Here is a 23934-nt window from a genome sequence, read left to right on the forward strand (position 1 = left end):
AAATTCACTGAAATTCCCCGAGATTTACTAGCACACTACTTCGGCACTACAATTCTGCCACACGCCTCACTCGCAATATGTGCAATTCACATGTCCAAAAAGCTGCTCAGGTGATGCTGGCAGTCACAATTAATTGCATTTTTATAAAAACAGGTGACTTCAGGAATCATTACAAGTTTCTGGCAAAAGCAGTACAGGCGAAAAACAAATTCTATGACACTAACATGGCCGACTGAAGTTTCTCACTTGTAACCCACACAGCACAAAACCTATATAAGAGGGCAGTGTGCCGTCCATTTCTTAAAGTGTGCTTATGCACGGGTATAAAACTAACTAAAAATGTGTTTATTTTTAATTACTGGCCCCAGGTGAGGAACGTGTGCTCCATGGTTTTGCAGTTTAGTGAAAGTGTAGCACCATGCAGCCAGCAAATATTTGTTAAGGAAGACCTTAATCTGAGCAGGCATTTGCAAAACAGGGTGTTCTTAAAGTGGGTTCCATAGAAACATAGAGTTCCTTGGATTGGTTTTTGTGTTCCAAAGGACCTACACCCATGCAGCCACAACCCCCCCCCTTTCCTTTACCTACTCTATTTGGGACTAATCATGCTGTATTTGCTAACTGCAGACTGGTTCACTATACAGCCAGTCATTATTTGAGGGCTTGTGTCGCTGCATGCTGTTTGTTACATCCATGTTAGGCAGGCAAGGATGGAAGTCTAGACACATGGATGGTTTTATGGGGTTTAACGTCCCAAAGCGACTAAGGCTATGAGAGACGCCGTAGTGGAGGGCTCCGGAAATTTCGACCACCTGGGGCTCTTTAACGTGCACTGACATCGCACAGTACACGGGCCTCTAGAATTTTTCCTCCAAAGAAATTCAACCGCCGCGGCCGGGATCGAACCCGCGTCTTTCGGGTCAGCAGTCGAGCACCATAACCACTGGGCCACCGCGGCGGCCCTAGACACATGGAGTTCTGCAGATTGGGCTAGTTGGTGCTGATTCATAATGTTGGTTCAACAGCGTAAACACACACAGACCAAGAAAGAGACAAAACACAAAAACCAGCGCTGGTTTGTGCGGCTTGTCTCTTTCTTGGTCTGTGTGTGTTTACGCTGTTGAACCACCACATGGAGTTCCTCAGCACCTTTTGAAAGCCACATGAGGTTCCCCAAGGCTAACAAGACTCAGGACCCTTGTGCCAGAACGCTGCGAAGCGGTGGGGATGCCCACTCAACATCAAAGTGAAGGAGTGGCCTGCAGCTTAAAAGGTGAGTACCATTCCAGCAAGCATGCTGAAAGGGCCCCACAAGAAAATATTTCCAGCACATACAACAAGGCTATAAAAGGCGACCACATCAATACCAATATTAAGATCTCGGCAGTATACTAAAGCACACACAGCGAAGAACCCTCTGACCAAATACGACAACATACACAAGACTGGACGAACCATGGGACCACTCGCATCTGATAAGAGCATGCTACATACACACCATACAGCAACACATTCAACCACTGCATGAAAGGGTGCATGGTCATTTTCTGCACATGGCAGACTTATGAGAGGCAACCAAACTTTGCCAAGTGGCTGAGGAGACAAGGCAATGGCCTTCTTTCAGAAACAAGCGAGTAGCACCATATAGAGACCATGCAAAGTTGGCCAAGTTCTATTCGGCCCTAGAGAAGCAGTGCCAAGTGGGAAGGCCTGACCTGGCACATCTGTACCTGCATGGCTTATATCTGACATGGACAAATGGTTAGTTACAAGCCACAGAAGCCGTGAAATGATTACACCCCACAAAAGCAAAGATGGAAACAAGATGTCCAGTCGCTGTTATTTTGGTGCCTCATCTGACTTTGATACACTAGACATTTTTACATTTTGTTCGTTCAGCTTGCCAGCATCTCCATTTCACTGAAGTGTGTGAAGAGACCACACCATTGATGGCATTTAATGACCAGCGGGGACATGTGGCAAAGGAACCATCCCTAAACTAAGCAACATCATTTAATCTGCAATACTGCAGTTTGCCACTGACTTGCACGAGAGGTCACCATCTGCCATTGTTGTAAACTGGGTTAATTCTGGCAGGCTTACTGGCTGTTTCATCGTGTGTGAAACGATACCGTGGAAATGTTTCTGTGGCATTCACGAACATTTCACAAGTTGCATCAGTGCACCCATTTCTAGGAAGGTGATAATTTTTGTTGCAGTGCAAATAGGACAGATCTCAGCACATGCTATACGAGCTACACCCTTCAGTAATGCCATATTTAGTGAGTGAAAATAGGGCCTTGGAAGGCCTGAACCTGCAACCATTGCGAAGTTTTTGGTATAACACATAGCAAAATATAACTACAGTCGAGCCAACTTATAACGGCCCCACTTAAGACGAACTTTTGCTTAACACGAACGAGACCTGCGCGACCGCCAAAATATACATTATTTCAATGGCACAAAATCGCATGTATAACGAACATCCTTGAGCTCTGCCGATCGGTTACAGTGAACGGACGGCGTAAACCCGGCGCCCCGATGCGAGATAACGATGGGCTCCGACCCCTTTGCCTGCCGACGCGCGCTGCCTACGAGTGCTGGCATGTGGCTTCCAAGACCACCCTCCCGCCCGTCCTCGCAACTCCGCTCCCCTCTCTTTACTCTTTCTTGCAATTCCCTCGTCTTCGCCTGTCAAAGGCGGGCACACCACGGCGCCGGCATAGTCTTCGAAGTTTCGTTTTCTGGCAGGCCTCTCCACACACTAGCAGTTCGTGGCCTCCGCGATCCGGTGCGCCGCCGGAGCAGATCGTGGCGGCCACGAGCGGTTGAAGGCAACTTCAGCAGGAGCCAACAGATGGCAGCACTGCCGCTCAGGGACTCCCCTCATTGGTCTCCTTGCTGTGCGTCTGTTCCTCTAGCACTTCCTCGCTTGATTGTTGCACGTACACATCTGCTCCATCAGTTGCGGCTCTTTGTTGTCACTTTTGAAGCCAAAATCTTCACTAGGCTAGTAAACTCCGAGTCTCACAGGTGCTCCGTCGTTAGAAAAAGCCACAGCTGCACACGCGCAGAACCGATGGACATCGCAGGAGAGGCGCAAAAACCCTCGCGTGCTGGGTCAACACCCTCTAGAGATAACTTAAAGGGCCACTGACCAGGGTCCGGACATTTTTGAAAAACAAGCCCACTACATAGATGAGGCATCGAAGATAACCTCTGCAAAATACTAGAGCCATGCGCGCCCTGAAAAGCTGCAAAAATTCAAATCAAAGCCCGCACGTTCTTTCCTTCAACAAAAAGCGTCCCCGCCCCACTACTCTGAACCCCCTTGACGTCATGGGGGGTTACTTTCGCTAAAGGCACTCCATTGGTGCATCGTTCTGACTGACGGGAGAAGGTTGGGCGTAGCCTTGGCGTCGCGTCGTCTGCACGCTTTCCTCAGCGTCTTCTGTTTTGGCACATGCCTACAAACCCGCATGAAGGAACAACAACAAAAAAAAAAAAACTGCAGAGGGAGCGTACGGCAACAGCCTTGAACTCTAGCCATAAAAAGTAAAAAATAGTAAAACTGAGTGAGTTGGTTCGCTCCCCCGCCGTGATCACGTCACGAGACGCTCTGCGTGCGCGCTCCCTTCTCAGTTTTTTTTCTTCTATGGAAGCCCCCCAAACAAGGTTTTAATTACTAGTGCAGCAGAGCCTTTCCCTCGCTCGCCCACTTGACCGCTCTGCACACACACCACTTATCCTTCGTGCATCTTGCGTACGCCTTGACTCCAATGAATGTCATGGGCTTTGGAGCTGAGAAAAGACACAAACACACAGAACACAAACACACACGGAGAAAAGCAAACGGGCGGTTGCCGGGTCCGCGCTTTGCCGTGTGTTTCGAACACAACCGACTTCCGCCCCTCCGCTCGTGAAACGGTGGGGAGGCCTAAAAAAAAATGAAAAGGTGGCTCGCTAACTGGGAATGACAAACATGTATGAAAGGATGCGGTCGCTAACACGTCTAGGTGGTCGAGCCGATCGCGCCTCTCGATCGTTCAGTGTGCGCAGAAAATGCAAAAACCAAGAAAAGAATTCTACTGAAGGCGGGGCCATGACGTAAACATGTGACGCACTCCACAGACACCACGCCTCCGGCTTACATCGGAGAAGGAAGGGGTGATTTTGCCTTGCCGAGCCTACTCGACGAGGAGCGGGAGAGAAAAATATCGAGGAGGGAACGGAAGGAGAGGAGGCTCGCTCCAAGAGCGGTAGAGAGTGTTTGCGACCCAAGGGTGGTCAGTGGCCCTTTAAGGCCTGCTGGCTGTTCCTTCCCCCCCTGAGCTACGTCACGCGAAAGAGGCCTACATAGAAGTTCCGTGCAGCACGTCTCGGAAGCTACGAGCGGCGCACTCGTGTTCAAAATGAGGCCTGGAAGGTACACAATGGTTAACCCCACCTATGGTTAACCCCACGCGACACTCCTTTCATTGCCTCGAGGAAAGTCATGGCATGTCGCGACATGCTTCCGAACGCAAATTTTTTTCTAGACGTTGACTGTGCCTACACCTCGTGCTGCGCGTGCGGTTGTGTCCGAGATGAAGTTCTAGTGCCATCGCTGGAGTGGAATGTGGATTACGCTTCTGCCAGGATATGCCTAACAAGTGCTGCGTGCCCAATAGCCAGACTAATTACAAATCTGTTCCCAAAAACGACGTTTTCAAGTTTCCCCGGGATGAAGAAGAACAGAACGCCTGGATTAGGGCAATACCACGAGAGAACTTCGTTGTATCACCGCACTCCAGGGTAAGATGTTCGAAACTTTTTCATAGAATAGTTACTTTTGCAAAATACGATAAACTTAAACGCATGCATTGTAAAAAAAAAAAAAAAGTATTTAAACTAAGCAGCTGGTTAGCACTGCAGGTAGAGAATGCAGACTTTCAAGAAAACTCTCTTTCCAAGTTACAGCTGCTATTTAAACAAAAATTGAACTTCCTTGTAGGTTTGCGAGCTTCACTTCATTGAGGCTGACATTGTGCGAGAGGCCTCCCACATCGACGAGGTTACAAGGCGCACCACCACTGCACCACTTTCGCATCTGCGCCTTCGCCCAGGCGCAATCCCATCAAAGTTTCCGGGATGCCCGCCTTATACTTCTAAGCCAAGCACCTCAAGGGATCGCATTCATTTAAAATATGATCTTAGAACAAATACATGTATCTCCAATAAAAATACACAGACGCAGCTGTGAAGCGCCGAGAGTGTTTAATTCTTCACAATCGCTGTGCTTCATAAAACTAGGTGAAAAAAAGGAAAAGTTTTAAAACATTGGCAAATTCATTTCAAGTAATGCATAAAGAAAAACATCTACTGAGAAAGACGAGAAAGCGCAATGCGATAGACATGCTGACATCAGTGCTTAAACAGTCTTTGCACAGACGGTTTGCGGCTAGTGCCTCAAAATAAATTCCTCGTAAAGTGTCTGCTATTCATTCCATCATTTTAACTGAAGAAAAAATTTGGACTGATAAATGTAAGCTTATTGCTGCTGGTTGATTCCAGGCGGAGAGGCGGGGGGAGCCCCGTCGTCACGTGTGCGGGCAGGCCTCCTTTCCCGCCCCTGTTGGTTTCGGCGACCGCGCAGGCCGCGCGCACGGGACACAGAGAGAACAGAGCGTGGAGACGAGACATCGGAGGCAGCGGACACGACACCAGCGGCATCGTATTCACTACACGCGCGGCTCCTCCTCCACCTCGCCGCAGCTTTTCACTTCGAAATATCCAGGCTTAACCTTACCTAAGCCACAGCCAATTTTTTTAAGGTGAAAGCCTTTAATGGCTCATGCTCGCGGTGTCCGTCCGTGCTCGCAGCGTCCGTTCATGCTGGCGACGTCCGTCCTTGCACTGGAATCGTGCCAACTGGGGCCTTACGCACACCATGAAAGGGGAGTCATGTGCTGGCGGGAAACACAGCAAAGTGCACATTACAGTACTTCTGTGCGCTAATATGAATGGCAGCGACCGGCGCATGCCTTTTGTAATCGGAAAATCAAAGAAGCTACATTCCTTTCGGAGCTATATACCCGTGCGCTACAGGCACAATACTAAGTCCCGAATGACACGCGATTTATTCGCAGAGTTTGTGTTTTGACCCCCAACTTTTTTTTTAGTCTGTGGTCCACTTACTACGAACTTCGGGATATAACGAACGGACACCGCGTGACGCTCAGGTTCGTTATAAGCGGGCTCGACTGTATAGCACATTAAAGGGACACTGAGGACAACTCCATACAATTATTGTTCATGGCAAAATAAATTCTCTGGCTCTTTCTGGCTATATTCACGTTTGTCCAGAAAGCAAAAGACAGTTATCTGTGAGAAAACTGAATTTGAAAACCTTCCTGCCAGTCAGTCAAATTCGTGACATTGTTACCGAAAAGGATGGGCTGCCTCAGTTTTGAAGTGAAGTATAGCCTAGCCTCTGAGATCTGTGCCAAACATTTTACTTGCGAAATTGGCTGGTGATGGTGACATCATCTGGTTTTTCTAGCTTTGAAAACTCCGTTTTCCGTGAGAGTGGCCTCTTTGCAATTAGAATGCGATACACTATCGATACAAGCAAACTACAAGCAAATTCCAATTTTTCAAGCCTGTTTTTTTTTGTTTTTTTTTCCTCAGCAAAGTAATTTCTTTAGTTCATGGATTTTTCTGGTCCCACCAAGTCTGGCAAGAAACAGTTGGCAACTGTAGTAACTGTGGCATGCCAGGAAAACAAGACCAATTACATGACTGAGGTCAAATCAAGTAATGGCAATATCTTCCAAGCATGTCTTATTAATCAATGTGACTGCAAAGATAGCGGCAGCCAGAAGTGTTCTGAGGCAGCTCAGAAAAGAGCAATGAAGTAAGAAAAGAGCCCTTTATGATCAGCTAAGGAAGAGGAATGCTATGGTTTAGGGGTCTAACGTCCCAAAGTGTCTTAGGCTATGAGAGATGCCACAGTGGAGGGCTCAGAATAATTTTGACCATCTGCAGTTCTCTAACGTGCATTGACATCGCACAGTACATGGACCTCTAGCATTTCACCCCCATCGAAATGCAACCGCCGTGGCCAAGGTCGACCCTGCTTCTTTTGGGTCAGCACTCGAGTACCATAACCACTGAACCACTGTGGCAGTAAAGTTAAGAGAAAGCTATGCTTTAGAGCAATACTTAAGTATTGGAGAGGGTTGCTAGCATCAAGCAAACCTACTGGTAGTATTGGCCATTTCAAGAGGTATGACATCACAAATTTTTGCTGCTGTGGTTCTGGATTGACAATCACATCACCGTATACCGCTGCATATAAGTCGACCCCCCCACCCCAATCCAAAAAAAAAGTCCACAACAAATACAAGTCAACCCAAAAACCTCCCCCTTCTGACCCTCCTCAGGAAAGCATCTTGGCGTGTGTAGCTCAGAGCAACAAATGTGTAACGATGCAGCTGCAAAGCAGCAATAGGAGGCAAATGGAAGTCAAAGGTGATAAGCGCGCTCCATCCCGCCTTTCATTACAGTATTTACTCGAATGAATGAGAGTTCTTTTACTGGTAACTGAAGTGAACAACCACCATTATCATTGAATCACCGCATTATAACTGAACCCCTAAAACCGAATACAGTAGAACCCCGTTCATACGTTTTTTACCGGACCGGGAAAAAAAACGTAACAGCCGGGAAAACGCAACAGTGAGGAAAGCACCGAAAATTAATGAAAACAGTGCAGCTTTGACTTGAAACAATTTATTTCCGCAAATTGACCCTAGGACTTTAAAAAATCGAGAATGGTGGATTGCAGTTTCTTTCGCTCGCTGGAAAGAACAACGCGTTTCTCAATAGCAAAGGCCGCATTGCTGTCAGCGTCGCTTTCTGGTGCGGCCACACCGCGCGCAGCAGTGCTGTGCAGTTCACGTGCCCACTGCAGTCCACGCTGAAGCGACCTTGTGCACAGCGTCAAGCACTGAAATGTTTGTAGGCTGCTCGCCGCGCTGCTCCGCGTAGGCCGCCCTGACTGCCTGTCGACTGCGTTTATAGTCGGATACAACTTAAGTCTGCAGTGAAGCTCCGCCCACATTCAGCCTCCGCGCGCAGAATTCCTCCACGACGAAAAAGTAGTCTGTGGCTGGAACGTTTCTTGTTACGTAAACAAGAAGCTTAGCACAAGAAAAAAGTTACGAGCTCTACAGTTGTGATATGTGGATTGTTTGATATAGTCAAGCATTAAAAAATTGATTTCGTTTACAGTTGCGATTCGCCAGCGGAGTACAGTCGAACCTCGATGTAACGAACCTCAATGTAACGAAATTCGCGATGTAACGCATTTTTTTCATTTCCCAATCACTTCCCCATTGAAAACCATGTATTTTTTTTCGCGATTTAACGAAGTAATTTTGCTCCGCACTTTCGATGTAACGAAGTCCGTGCGCATCGCATGCATGTGCCAGGAGCTACCTTGACAATCGAATGAGAGCTAAAAGTTTAGCCGAGACGAAACGCAGTTTGTATTTGCCCTTTTACGCGCCAATTTTGCCGGCAGTGTGCGAGAACGTACCGCCGCGCCATCTGTCGTGCGCATACAAAGCCCGCGGCATGGAAGTTTCAAGACGTGCCGCGCCATGACGCCACTGGCGAGCTGTAGACTCTGAACGTGAAAGCGCAAACCGGAATTTTCTTGCAGCGTCCGTCCATTCGTTTTTTTTTTTTTTTTTTTGCGTGCGATGTCCTCGTAGACAACAACAAAAAAAAGTCTTCAGTGTTGACAAACTCGTGGAGCTAGTGTGGTCGTACCTTTAAAACGGGTGAGCGGCGAAAAAAAAAAAATAATAACGTGCCCTGGCAGAGGAGGCGAGTGGCGAAGGGGGTAGAGGGGAGGCGTGGGAGGCGCGCGCCGTGCATTCTGGGTGGGCGGCTTCGGCGCGCTCTCGGCGCGGCCCGCGCGAAATGCAGCCGGCTGCATTCCGCGCCGGGCGCCGTCAGAGCGCGCCGGTAGCCGCCGAACACGCTGGCGATCGGGCGCCGCTGTTTCGCGGACGTGACGTCGCCGTGCCGCGCGCGCACGCGCGCTCGCGCTACGTCGGAGTATAACCGCGCCGCGAGCACAATCCCACCGCGCCGGCGTGAGCGATGCGAACATTTTTCTTTATTTTTCTCTGATGCGTCCCCGGCTGCAAATGTTCAATGCTGATGATGATGATGCCAGTAGCGACATCTTGTGGCGGCTTTCAGTACTAGGCGCTGCGCTCGTTCTTTTGCTATGCGCACACGGAGAAAAATGATGCCGTCGCGGTGTTTGCTATCACTCATTATGCTCCTGATGTAGAAAAAAACATCCGGTGCCCTTGTTAGCGATACTATTACTCGATTTTCTTGTGTATTTCCTCAATAAGTGATTTACAAGTTCCCATCAACAAGCAGTGTTCCTGAACCAGTTATACTTTATTTTGACAGCTGAAACATGGGAACCTCGACGTAACGAAATTCGCGATGTAACAAAATTTTCGGCTGCAAGTAGGACTTCGTTATATCGAGGTTCAACTGTAATACAAGACGCCGCGGACCGCGACCCAGTGTTAGCAACTGCTGTTTTTATAAGTTGTATCCTACTATAGTACTCCAGCTTTTCCTCAAGGGGAAACGCCTTCCGCTTACGCAACGCTATCACGCCATCAAAGCACGATGAACATGTTGGCCTGCTGACTGGCTCCAGCCGAGCCACCACCGCTGTCACTTGCAGATAGAGGAGAGTTAAAAGATAAAAAGAAAGAGTGAAAGAAAAGAAAAGACGTGCGTCGCAACAACTGCGTCCGCCGAAGAGGACGAGGACGCTGGCTGAGAAAAACAGATAAGCGACCGCAGCCACGCGCCTCCTCGTTGTCACCACCTCCCAAGATAAAGATCGCGGCATTCGGCGTTCGCGAGGCAGATAGCCATCTAGTGGCGACCTCTCCAACTCGCAAGCGGCTTCTTGCAGCCAGTTCCGTAGCCAAGCCTGGCCAAGACTCGTCAAAAATCAAAATGCCGGTTGGCGTGCATTGCCGTGCGGGTTCGGGGAGCCCGGTTGCGACGTATCATGCGGGATCGTTTCCTCGGCTACGACGTAACAGCGGGGTTCCCAATACATTGGATCCTATGGAAGCTATGCCGGGACCCGAAGAAAACGACGTAACAGCCGGGAAAACGCAGCAGTGAGGAACGTAACAGCGGGGTTCTACTGTATTTGAAACGAACTCCCTGTTCCACACCAGCAAAAGTAACCATCATTTTACAATCATAAGTCATGTTAGATTTAAGAAAATACCCAAAAGTAACACAGTATTTTAAAAACATGGTGGTACTATAGAATACTGGCTACAAATTCATTGGAAATATGACACAGCTAGTGTGAAAGCTTCTTTCAGCATTACTTTTGGGCTCACATCAAACAAGGCCACAGTAACTACTTAGAAACATCTCAGATCTACCTCAATTTCCCACTGCATGCATGACACCTAAAAAAGTAAGGTAAGAGTTAACACATTTACCTTTAAAGAGCAAACAACAGACTAGGAGCTTTTGTTGAATGTCTAGCATGAGCCATACTAAAAGACTAACAGGATGATTACTTGACTAAGGTCTAGTCAATCAGCCTTACTGACTTATTTCAAAATATGAACCAATAGGAATATCAGTTAAGAGCAAGCTTAGGGTCACGAAATGGTATAACAGACACTTACCAACCGAACAGCAACTCACACCTGGCAGAGCAAACAACTGAATTACACTTTAAATTTTAGACTGACCATAGTTCATTTTGTGATGTAATGTGTTTATGCACTAAAGTACCGAAGAAATACCCACCATAGTTCCAAAAGGGATGGCTCTGGAAGCGTGATAGTAGATAGCAATGAAGTTGATCACAAATGCAGTTCCACACACCAGAGCCGGCAGTAGAAAGGCGCTCATAAGCATCTGCTTGATCCACTGTTTCCCTAAAAGCCATATGACAAAACTAAAATGACACAAATTCAATAGATAACTATGCTCCCATCACAATTATTCCCACTAGGATTGCATAAAAAAAAACAAAGCACTGCAAGAAGTTTCAGTTTCTTGAGGATATTTACCCATTGTAAACTAACCACAGCAAAACAGTCCATTAATAAAAATTAGAACTGCATTTATATAATGTAACTTGCAAAAATAAAGACGTGCCGCACTTCTAAACAACAAACCTTCTCAAGGTTGTTCATATGGCAAATACCGCATTCAATCGCGTAATGAACCCACTTTTCTTCCAGAAAAGTTTACATCAATTTGGGGGATTTGGGGAAAGGGTTCAGTATGTGGGGAAAAAAAGTTGACAGATTTTTTGCTAGAGTTTAAATTTCATATCATACGTCTGCCCGCTGGCCTGCTGGTCCGCTGCTGGCCCGCCCGCCCATCCGTCATGAACAAAAGCACACAGTCAGCCACATTGTGTCACCGGTGCTTAGCACCATGAAAGGTGCACGCTGTATAACAGCATGCTCAGACTATTTTGTGATGGCCAATCGTGGCGAGATTGCCAATCGTGGCGAGATAAAGCGAACATGCTGAACACAGGCCCTTAAGGACAGGTGCGAGTTTTTAGATGCACGGTTACAAAAAATTCTCAGGACAGTCACATGTGCGTAATGCGAATGTTTAAGCATTAGCTGTGGTGTGAGCGGGGTTAGGCATTTTTGCTCCTGATCTCGAACTTGCCAAATCGCTTGGGGGTCTGAAGGTCCTGCTTCCTCCATTACGTTTCGCTGCAGATGTTTTATAACGTTCTGGCCAGTACTACGCTCCTCTCACATGTTCTGTCGGCTTTCTAAGCATACACTGGCACAGCAGCTCAAAGCCAGCCATCACCGCCAATGTTCCTCTCAAGGGTGCAAAGCACAGCATCTTGGCGCTCTGCCAAGTTCACCAACCACCCCCCCCCCCCCCCCCCCCATGCAGGAGCTCCCCACAGCAGGAGCTCGTCATAACAAGCGGTGACGTCACTGGCGTGCAACAGCTCGGCGCGCTGCCAAAGTCTGTGCTATGAATAGCGCAAAACCGAAGAACGCATTGAAAGCTTAAAAAAAAAAAGCAAATTCTCACAGACAAAAGTGGGCAGAGAGTTCATTATGCGAGTGGGTTCATTACACAAGTAAACACGGTAGTAGATACTACTATGCAGTTCTACTGTCCAGAATTTTGCTGTTAAGCAGATCCCTAAATATACTTAAAAGTCAGTACTTTTAAATGTAATTTTATACAAGCACATAAGAAAAACATGAAGGCACTTACCTCCCATACGACCATACAAGCTGCCCCCAAAGTAGCCGTTGATAGGAGATGTAGCAGCATAAACAAAGATAGCTGTGCTCAAAAGGGACCCTCTCCTATAAAAGTCAACCAAGAAATTGGTTTGTTTAAGTAAAAAATTAAAGGTCATACTCAGAAACTAAAAATGAAAATGGTGATTGAGCTACTTGGTTTATGGAAAGAAAACTTTTTTTGTGATAAGCAAGGCGAAAAATACGGCAGAAATAATTTGTTGGTACCGCCCAGTGTTTGCTAGTTAGGCTATGTCAATCTGCTTGCAGTTTTTTTCATTACACTATACTCCCTCACTCTTCTTCAACCCCATCCTTGCTTTTCACAATAATGCGAGTAGACAATGAGCATACACAATGTTGAAAGCTGACTAAGCATGACTTTCTATACATCTGAGCACCACACTGTTTCCAGTCTGAAATGCAGACAGCACGACATGCATGCCATGGCTACAAAAAAATTAAGAAGTTTTTAGGGCACTCCCAGCCTGCAAACTTTTCATGCGAAGAGTACATACAAAATGTGTGTGCTAGTGGCCTCACATTGTGAACGGATGAGGACCTCAGCCTCAGACAACCGATCCTTGCACACAAATGCAAATATCTTGTTCACCGATATATTAAATGTGCCAAACTGCTCAAGCCCATACCACAAAAGCACATCTGTCCTAGTGCCTCACATGGCCTTACTCTCAATATGGAAGGTACTATCAAGATGCAATATGAATAAACAGTTAATAACCTTATGTTCATTATTTGATAAATGGAAAATGCATTATATAGCACCTCCAAACTTTGCTGTTATGCATGTGCATTAACAATGATGTAAAAATTTTTTTCAAAAAAAGGGAGGAAACAGTTAAGACAAGAGGGATTGCCACCACATGAGCACTTTTACAAACGGACTTTCAAAAATAATTACACCAGACAACAAAATAGCACCTCCTTATTTGTACAGGCATAATAACAAAGGCACTAAAGTGAAACCTTTGGATAGTTGTAAATAACTGCTAGTTTGTTACAGTCTAAAAGACGAAAATATAACAGACGTAATAATGAGCTAGAATTCAACTTTGCTTATATTTGCTGCAAATTCTAGGGGTGTGCGAATATTCGATAATTTCGAATATTCGATCGAATAGCGCGGTATTCGATATTCGCTTCGAACCGAATTCTCGGTATTCGAAATTTCGAAGTATTCGTCTCGCGCGAATAGTGTTTCTGGGATGCTTGCCCGCTTGCTTTATGTGGTTTCAGTTCCGAGTATTTCCGCATAGATGGCTTTTTTTTTTATCACGCTTTCAACGCTCGGGGGTCAGTCAATACATAAATCACAACCAGTTCGGGGTGCGAACCCAGCTACAAACGAAATAAAGGTGAGGGCGACGCGCTCTTGCGCAAGATCCTGCGTTCTGGCCGTCTCCGAGCCTCCGCACTAAGGCTGCCATAAGCCGCGTCGCTACCACCGTGTCGAGGCAGACGCAAAGAAGGAAGAGCACAGCCATCAGTCGTCTAAGCTTCAAAACAAGAAACCTCAGTTTACTGTTGATGTTGTTGTTGCGACTGAGCGAAGGATGAAAAGGAAAGTGCACGGGCCTGCCGACTGGCTCTAGCCGAGCCACCACCGCTGCCACGTGCAGAAAGAGGAGAGTTCAAAGATAAGAGGAAAGAAAGAAAAGGAAAGAGAAGAAAAAAGACGCGCGTCACACAACGCAACGACCGCGGCGGCCGCGCTGAAAAAAGATAAGCACCGAAGCCGCGCCCGCTCCACCGCCCCTCGACGTCAGCTGGCGGTGACGTTAGCTCGCACGCCGCAAGTATTCGAACGCGGGCATCGCTTGGCCGCGTTCATCGCATCGCGCTAGTTGAGTCCGATGCAACTCGATTTTTTTTTACATTAGAGTTGCGGAAAAGATTACCAGATAAGACAGATGCGAAGATAAACGCGCAGCCCTACCGCGCTATCGCTTCATCCAGTCAGCTGACGAATCATGCGTACGGAACATAAGCGACCGTTCTCGGCAGCTTTCAAGCAAGCCATCATATTACCGACGGAGGCGCGAAAAATTCAGCGGCAGCGTCAACGGGAAGGGCGCCTTCAATTGTGCACCCGTGGAGGATTACTGCCGTTAACGCTCGGCATCGGGGAGGCTGCGGACGTAAAACGTGACTGCCGAACTTTAGTAGAACGAAATGATCGCATCCATCTACGACTGGCGTCTTCTCTTGCTATTGTGACTGCTTGCGCATTGATGGGAACGGAACGCCGCCGTAATCAGGGCATTGAGCCATCTTCGGTGGTGTGCCGAACTCCGTCGCCGCAACTCGGGCACTCCGGTACGTTGGAGGCTGAGAGCATTCTTGGAAGCGCGATGCTGAGTGCTGCTCGGAGGTACTACAGGGGACAATTTTGCCAGGACGCGCGAGCGGTGCGAATGACGTTTCGCTTGCGGCGCGAGTTTTGTACAGCCGTTTCCATTCTTGCTCGAGGGAATGCTAGTCTGGGAATGTAAAAATTGTTCTTCACTCTAGGTGCTCTCTTAAAATTTTGAAGTGTGGTTTTAAATAAAGCCTCAGTGCAGTGTGTAATGGCATCGTGTGTTGGGAAAATAAATGGTTTTGGTAATGCCTACTGTCACTCAGCCTCCTTTTAGTGCCAGAAGTACTATTCGAACTATTCGCTTCGAAATTATTCGAAGAAAATCGCTATTCGCTTCGAATTCGCTTCGAATCAAAAAACCACTATTCGCACACCCCTAGCAAATTCTAATGTGAAGTGTTTACCTCACAAACTCAGACTGTAAAAAGCTGGCTAGTGGGTCTACATACACACTGCACGCATAACAGGTGCAAAGATGACGGCTTTCCTGAAGTTTCGGTGAATGAAAACAAATGACACTCACTCAGTGTAAAGCTCTCCCATGATGGCAAAAAGTATGACACAGAGAACCACGACAGCGATCTGGTGGCCTGTCCCCACCAGAGCAGAGAACAACAGGGTGTGTGTAGGTGGCCGGAAAACATCCCCATGCACTTGTTTCCATCCGTACTCATCACCAAGATCCCGCTCCTGACAAAATGAAACAAAAGCACATTCAGAGTGTGCAGCACACAAAAATGGCTGTACATCATAAATACCCCAGAATCATTGTGAATGTCACGAACACTTCCTTTCCACGAGCAGTGCTTAAAATAACATCAAGAACAGCAGCAACGCACCCACTGCAACCCATAATGTTGAAGTAATTATGCTGTAGCACATCTCAAAGGACAGCATAGCACACACTTGTGACGATTACTTATACAAGCTTTCAGCAATCAACAGATTCGAAGCGCGATTTAAGCGCTATCGGAGCTGCCAAGAATTTGTTGTGCTATCTACTTCGCTTACACACTACTTTAGTTTCTTGCGCAGTCTGTATTTTTCCCTCATGGCGGCAATTTTTGAACCGTCCTTGAAGTCGAGGTTCTGCCGCATTGCACTCACGGGACGGCATCAGCTGCAGAGACTGTGCGAATTCGGAAAAAGCTCACTTCCTGTGGTTCTGCTGTACCTGCAGACAATCTTTTTGGTTCTTCAAGCAGCAGTGACTCTGCCGATGATACTGCATCGTCAGAATTTTTCGACGAAGAAGCTGCACAACCTCAGCAAGAAACGTGGGCACCTGTCCACCCGTAGGCTTCGTTTTCCACTTCTTGTCTGTTTTTTCGCTACTGGACCGATTTACGCATCGCACTCATGTCATGAATGATATGTCTGGTTTCAGTACTGTTTCGACATCCTATGGGCAAGATTTACTTCCATTTGCTCCCCAAAAAATCAAATTCAGGGCCGGTAGAAATCAGGGCAATGACCTCGGACTGATGCTTCGTAATAGCCCAAAGCTGTTCACAAAAGCTGTGGATTCCTTCAGACTGGTCCTAAATCGTCCAAAACGTCTTCTGAATTAGATTGTACAACTAAAGCACTGTAGAGCAATTTTAAGCAATTTGCAGTCAAACCTCGTTATATGTAATATGGATATTACGAGTTAATGGCTATATCAAACTGTTCCTAAACATTTCAACACACACATGCATTTCTTGCTTTATATACATCGAACGCAGTTTGCCAAAAAAATGAATATATCGAACTGCCGAGCTGTACCCGCTCGGATGGCAGGCGGCAGGCTTTGCATCACTACACGGATGACTAGTGGTGGTGTGGCAAGCGTTAGTGCTATGGTTCATGCTTTATCTCGCTTTTGCCAACAACGCCGCAAAAGATATAGCAGCAAGAGCAACTGGTAGCCAGGGGGTCAGCACCCATGTGCGCCTCTTGCACCTATAGATAGTGCCTCGGAACCAGTGACAAGGTCGGTTGTAGATTTCCAGCAGCTATCCTCTGCTCACGTCAATTGTCACGGAGCGGAAGAGGTGACAACTGTGATCGCTTTCATCTTGGCAACAGATTTTGTATGCGACAGCATTGTAATCCGAAGAGGCCACTTTAGCTGGCTTTTGACCTGCCACCACCACGTGCTGCAATGCTTTGCGGGGAAGCCAACATAGCTGACACTTGCCGCCGGTTTTTTGCGGCCTCTGCATTTGCCATGAGAGGCTTCAAAATGGTGCTAAAACTATGGAAAAGGTCTATTCCAGTTACTGTTCGTTCACCGATTAAATATTGTTTCTCCAGCCGAGTTTTTGAGAAATTTTAGAATACAAATTTTGGCTATATCAAACGGACTGACTGTTTTTACCAATTCACTATAACGAGGTTTCACTGTGTTACATTTTATAATTTTTATGTGGGTAGATCATCACAAATAGTATGACCGATATACTTTTTTGCATTTCTACATTTTTTTTCTTTTTTGCTCCAACAAGAACATTTTATGCGCAGTGTATAGAGCTCGTTCGGTCAAAAAGCCAAGTAATGTCCCCTGACGAGATGCACTCTGGCGTTCGCCACCTTCGGACAGTGAAATACCGATGCTGATGCAAAAGAAATGCACAATTTTCTTCCCTTTTGTTAAACAGAAGCTGGGAGAATAAAAATGCACGGCTTCTCCAGCACCCAAAAGAGCCCTGTATTCAAGCAGCCTTGGACCAGTTACTAATTTGTGCACGCTTAACGAAGCATGCAAAATTTACAGCCACTACTTTGAAGCATGCTTAGACAAGGCAACTGAAGAAAACCGAGATAAGAAACACACAAAGCAATGCTGCTACAATGGACAAACGTGGTTATCACCCTCTAACGGAAGTGACTGCTGCTTCAATTTCTATGGGACAGGAAGAAATTGGCAATAAGGCAAACAGGCAGCATAAAACATGGGAGACATCTTACGTAAAGGGTAGGTGGAAATAATACAAAAGGCAAAAGTTGTTCAGTGGGGTATAACAAGTTACTGCTTTGACAAATCAGGATCCCTATCCATGGACCCTCATGCATCAGTGAGTAAAAGCATGTCATTTTCCCTAATTCCGCTTTCATGACCTAACCTTTTAGCCGAACTTCAGAAAAATGTGTTTTCCAAAAGAAATTACACCATCCTGATCAAGCCTAGATTTTGTGGTTCATTCCTTGATACTTAGTGGCAAACAGCACAGAGGACGAAAGACTAGAGGTACACAAGACGGGCATTATTGCAAACTCCTTTCTAGTCTTCCGTCCTCTGCACTGTTTGCCACTATGAAATGTTACCAACCTGCCCAACTAACTGTACTGCTAAGTCAGATACTAGCTTCAAGTATACTACCAACTAGCAACAGCAGCAACGGCAAATTCCCAGTAGCATTGGCTACACAAAAAACTGCCTTACTGGCAAACAGCTTAGTGTAGGATTCTGTATTTTTAGACGCATTATGATGCATTATAAAGCAAAATAAGAGGATACTTTTTTTATTTTGATGTACTTATTCTTTATCTGCCTTGTCAAATGGTGAGGTTTACATTCTCTTCCCTCCCAATTAGCTCATTCAATACGAATGTACACCAATGTTTACAAAATGCTGGTTTGGTTTGGTTTATGGGGTTTAGCGTCCCAAAGCGACTAAGGCTATGAGAGACGCCGTAGTGGAGGACTCCGGAAATTTCGACCACCTGGGGTTCTTTAACGTGCACTGACAACGCACAGTACACGGGCCTCTAGAATTTCTCCTTCAAAGAAATTCAACCGCCGCGGCCAGGATCGAACCCGCGTCTTTCGGGTCAGCAGCCGAGCACCATAGCCACTGAGCCACTGAGCACCATAGCCACTGGGTCTTTAGTGTAATCAAATGAAATGAAACTAACCTTATTCCAAGCATGCATTTATAGTGCCCAGAAATTCTGAATTTTTCAAATTTTTAATAACACTGGCTGAGCCTATCGAGCTCAATTTATGCAAAAAGATGCAGCATGGCTATGTAAACGTGATTATGATGCACTCAATATTATATGCAGGCAAATATATCGCTGTTAACAGCTTGTTATCACAAATTGTGCATTTATCCTTGATCTTGGGGTCAGTGACCACTGGCAAGCTTCTTTACACTGACAGAATAAAGCTGAACAAAGAATAGTTCTTCAATGTCCGCACTGCACACAGAAAAGCACAGCACATTTAACTAGCATCATAGAAGGATGAGCCAGTTCCAAGCTTGTATCCTCCACCTCTAAAAAAGTGCCACAATTCCCTTGACAGCAGAAGTCTAATAAGCTGAGGGGTCCACTGATAACATTAATTGCAAAGTTCCTCTTGTACAGCTTACAATGGAGAGGCATGAGTGCAGTAGTGCTTTATCTGTAGGCACGCTTTTATGTTTCAGCTAAACTGCAAATTATAGCAGCAAAGTTACCACGCTTTTTTCTATGAATTTTGCAATGAAAAAATAAAACTATTGCAATCACAAGTGCTCTCCAAAAGTTTGGGGTAAAAAAGAAAGCCACATGATAGCAATCCATGAATTTTTCATACCTCGCTGTTTTAAAAGCATTGCGCATGTGCATATGGAAGTACATACATCTCTCTGATGAAATTGCACAAGGAAAAGTTAACCTTTTCCTGTACGGAACTAAATGCAGAAAGAGCTTCTTCAGAGTGAACTGCAAGCTATAAATGCAGGTAGCAGAGCGATCCGCGGCACCATTTGTGACCACATTAACTACGAGAAGTTGCAGTTCGTACAGAACAGCACTTCCTCAAAAGACGCCTGTGCTTGCTTGGTTTATTTCCTTTAGTTAACACTTTACCCAATTCCAGGTTCAAATTAGCAAGCTTTCCTAATAATGCCCCAGACAGCATGTGATTGAAAGCAGGAAATATGTTGCCCAGAAATAACAAAAAAAACACAAAAGCACAAATTCATAACAAAAGAAAATGCCTCAGTTTGATTAACCTGTTGGACAAGATGAGCACAATGCATCACTAGATGATGTGGGCATCATCAGATGAGCCAACTGCTCGGTCGTAATAAAAGAAAGGCAGTATCAAGAGTACCACCTGATGGCACTCTTAACCCAGTAAGGGCGCCATCAACACATCATCCAATAGCATGTGAAGCATGACTTCCAGCACAATCCAACACCTTCAGCAGTACTTCTGTGATTATGACTAGGTGTGCCAAGCCATCAGCGTACGCGTTCCCTTCTATGAGAAAACTTGCTTGCAGCTTCATATTAAAGTCCTGATTACATGCTATATGCTGGCAAAAAGCTGTGGAAGAACAAGCATTACGTATAACAAACCAGGAGTCACCAAGTGAAGCGAGTTGGGGCTTTCAGTTCTTACTAATCATCTGAAAGGACACACCAATCAGAGTGGAAACCAATCCTTCACATGAAACATCACTGTTATGCACATGCAACAGCATTATGCTTATAAAAACTGGAGGGGGCACTCAAGCTCCCCCTTAAGGGTGTGATGCAATAGCTAATGTGTTAATGCCCACACATGCGGAACTGGTCATTATCGACTTGTACATTCATAGATCCCTGGGAGTCCTCGTACCACTCCTGGCGCAGTGGTGCAACAGTTAATTAAGCGATGTGAACCATTAATTTAACTGCCACCTGCCACGGTGGTCAGTTTGCTCACAATCCGGTGGGCAGGTTGTGATGACATCACAAGGTCACAAGACATATGTAGCCCACCTGCCACCTAGGTTGCTCCTCTGGGGATTTTGCATTCAACTCAGACACTGCCGTTGTCAATGACGACGCCGACACCAGATTTTCTGCAGAACGGGAGTCTCAACGCTATCGCGTTAAAATATCTGCGTGATTACAGAAGGTTCAGCATGCAGGGGCCGATGAACATACACAAATAAATGCAACACATGTGCAAGCATCGCTGTGACGTGAAGACAAGACTTACTGCATACTCAGAAAAAGCATTTCACTGCTGGCTGCTAAAACAACTCAAAATCATGTAACACAAAGATTTGGTAATTTAAGTAGAGAAGGAGGATCATTGAAGAAATAAAAGGCCAGTTTAAAGGATATGTCCCAATATTCTCATATTCTATATTTTTTCTATGCAAGGTTCTTTCTGGGTGCAACAAAAATGATGTCATTACCTCGATGAAACCACTAATGAGAGAAAGGCTAAAGCACCTGAGATAGATACCGGGAGTCAAGTGAAAGCATACCGGCAGCAGCAGGAGAGTAGCCGATTAAACACGTATCTTCTAAGGATCAAACATGATATTGTGCAAGTAACTTCCAGTGCAAGCATACCACAATCACTTACTTTTGTGGCGTGCATTCGCAGCAACACTTTTCAACATTAATGCTAGGTTCCACCACAAAGCGAGACGCACCACAATGCTCACGCACATTTCAACCAGAACAGCAACTTCAGAGGCATGCAGCTGTGGAACAGCAATGCAGTATCATGCAACATGCCATGCAGGTTCACCAATCAACGGGTGCAGGAGGTAGAGAAGAGAGCCCCCGCAACATCAGCAATGGGGAGGGGTTACTGGAGATGTGATTTCAGTTTTACCACTTGCACGATTTGCCACTCATTGCCCACCATGTCATCCATCTCCTCGTCCTTGCTGTAGCGGGCGTAGTCCTTGCGTAGGGTGCGCATCAGGATCATGCTCACCAGACCCACCAGGAAGATTACCATCATGAAGGAATTGAAGATAGAGAACCAGTGAATCTGCAAGGAGCAAGCCAAATTCCAAACACAAATACAGCAACTATCACAAATACTATACACAAAATAAATTCATTCCCTGCAATATTTCAGTTCGTCAATTAAATTCCCAATTAATTTCAGTGATTCGAATGCAGTCGAATAGAATTTAATACTGAACTCTGTCCAGTGCCTTACATGAATTACACATTGATCTCAAAATTTAAAATTATCAAGGAAAAAACGGAATTAAACTAAATATGCCGGCAAGCCCCAACCCAGAGTGCCTGTGCAGGTAACCATGGTTGCACATCATGATGGTCAACATAGAAGCAGTCACTCTGCTTGCCTTATGCCCACAGGAGCACCTCGATACTTCCAGACACAGGCCCAATGTCTCGTGGTATACGGCACGAGCATCTCTCAGTGAAAACACTCCAGCATAGAGGCAGGTTTTCTAAGCACTTCAACCACACCGTGGTCATGGAATGCATATTCACCATCTCAGCTAACACGTGCGTTAACTACTTTTGATACATGCACCCTAGTCTGCTTTCTTGCAAAAGCTTGAAACTAAAAGCTAACATAGTATATATAAGCGATTTCCGATAAGCGGGTAAATGATCAAGTAAGGACAAAGCATTTAAAAATGCTTTTGTGTTGAGTAATGCAAGACCACTGAACCCACGATGGACTTCATCAAATTATTTCCCATTTTGTGCATGAGAAGAGTGAAACTTGCCCTGTGCTGGAAGAAGCTTGGATCCAGGTATTTGTCAAACCTTTCTTCAAAGCGAACAGTTGATGGCTTCCAGATAACCTGGTTTTAAAGGAGACAAAAAATTAAACAAAAAACTACGAAAACTATGAGCAAATACTTTTGTATTATAAAGTGTAGGTAAAGAAAACGGAACAGCATTCATACACAAAGCACTCTTTTTCTACTTACCTTTATTTTGAAGTCTACTGACTTTAGTCACCGATGAGACACAGGTAATCAGAAACCATTCACATTTAATGCAAAAAATTTTCTTGAAGCTTCACACACTTCTGCAGACAAAATCTGCAAGACATCTTAGCTCATTGCTGCAGCAGTGCAGATTCAGTGAAGAAGTGAATAGAATAAACTTCCATGTCAACACTAAGCCCATCATAGCTGTTCTCAAAAAATTAATATAATGCAAAGCTGGTTACTAAAAAAATTACACCATGCTTAGCATCCCAAAAATAATAGTGCAAAAGCTGCTACAGTGAAGGGCTCTGCATTCCCTCCGTCCATTTTTAACATCAGATTTCTGTGATCTCCACTAAAATTAACTCCTATTCCCAACTGCCACTCGTAATACTGTTATGTACAAACTTAGGCATGACACGATAGGTAAAACAGGCTTTCGTGGACCTTGTCCCAGGTAAGAAAGCGAAGCCAGAACGGCAGATTGACGACCAATGCTGTTCTTCCTAGCTGCGTCTGCAGTCACAGCTGTTCAACACCCAATCGCGACAACGCTCACAAGGGATGTTCAGTTTTTTTTTTTAAAGAGGCTGAAGAACAGCTGGGAGTAATTAACAGAGTGGGAGTAATTACTCCCTTATTACAAATCTACTCCGCCTTGGGGGATTCCCCTAAACATTTGACCAACAGCTTTGGCAGTCAATCTTCCCTTCTGGTTCTCCTCTCATCTGGGACCCACCACAATGTGCATATGCTGCTATGTAAGAATCAACCTATGCTAGCCATCAAACAGATCTGCATTGGCCATCCTAAACAGCCTGTGCATCTTTGAAGGGACAGCCTACCCACTTCTAGCAACAATTATTTTCTTTGTGGCAATCAAAAGCTACTAGCCCAAATAAATGCATACCTGGTTGTGGGATGTGGTAGTCAACATTTGCAAACCCTGACATTACAAATATGACAGCCACTTGCCGCCTAGGCAATAATAAGTGTGACGTTAATAGAGTGGGAGGCACACGGCGTGCATTCGAGGCACCGATAACTGCGCCAGGGCCAGGTGCTGTCGCTTTGTCATGTTCTTTAGTTGCGCTGTAGCAGCAAGCCTATGGCTGTGTAGCGTCAATACACTCCTCTGTGAGGTGGGAAAGTAGTTTTTCTTTTTTTTCTTTTTTTTGATGCCCACTTCGTGTCTCTGGTCCCGGAAGAAGAGCTGTTTATATTTCTTACACTGACTCGTTAACAAGCACCCACTGCACACTACTGTGCGTATATTTGAACATGTCATATAGAGAATGTAAACCAAGAAAGCAGGCATAGAACACACTTGGTAAATTCCTTGTGCAGATGGGTGCTCATCTGCTCGACCACGGACGCTCGCGGTGAAGGATGCCTCTGCATACCTCTTTTACTCTTAATTGTCATAGCACTGCCAAATGTGTTACAGTAGGATACAACTTAAAGAAACAACGGTTGGCAACACTGGGCCACGGTCCGCGACGTCCTGTATCATTTCGCT

The 23934-nt window shown here is 45.7% G+C and overlaps 1 protein-coding gene across 2 annotated transcripts in view; it reads right to left on the reverse strand.

Moving 5' to 3' along the window:
• TM9SF3 (transmembrane 9 superfamily protein member 3) overlaps positions 1-23934 on the reverse strand; it is a 37589-nt gene that overhangs the window by 11086 nt on the left and 2569 nt on the right. The window contains exons 5-9 of one of the 2 annotated variants that reach the window (XM_089580971.1): positions 22206-22283; positions 21356-21487; positions 15257-15423; positions 12325-12419; positions 10867-10997 (exon numbers count right to left, since the gene is read on the reverse strand). In XM_089580971.1, the coding sequence (XP_089437097.1) occupies positions 10867-10997; positions 12325-12419; positions 15257-15423; positions 21356-21487; positions 22206-22283 (603 nt within the window). Of the gene's footprint in view, positions 1-10866; positions 10998-12324; positions 12420-15256; positions 15424-21325; positions 21488-22205; positions 22284-23934 lie in introns of both variants that reach the window. The other variant, XM_089580970.1, reaches the window with a different exon arrangement.

The sequence above is a fragment of the Amblyomma mixtum genome, chromosome 3 (assembly GCF_055824585.1).
Source record: "Amblyomma mixtum isolate Tamu chromosome 3, ASM5582458v1, whole genome shotgun sequence".
Classification (NCBI taxonomy): domain Eukaryota; kingdom Metazoa; phylum Arthropoda; class Arachnida; order Ixodida; family Ixodidae; genus Amblyomma; species Amblyomma mixtum.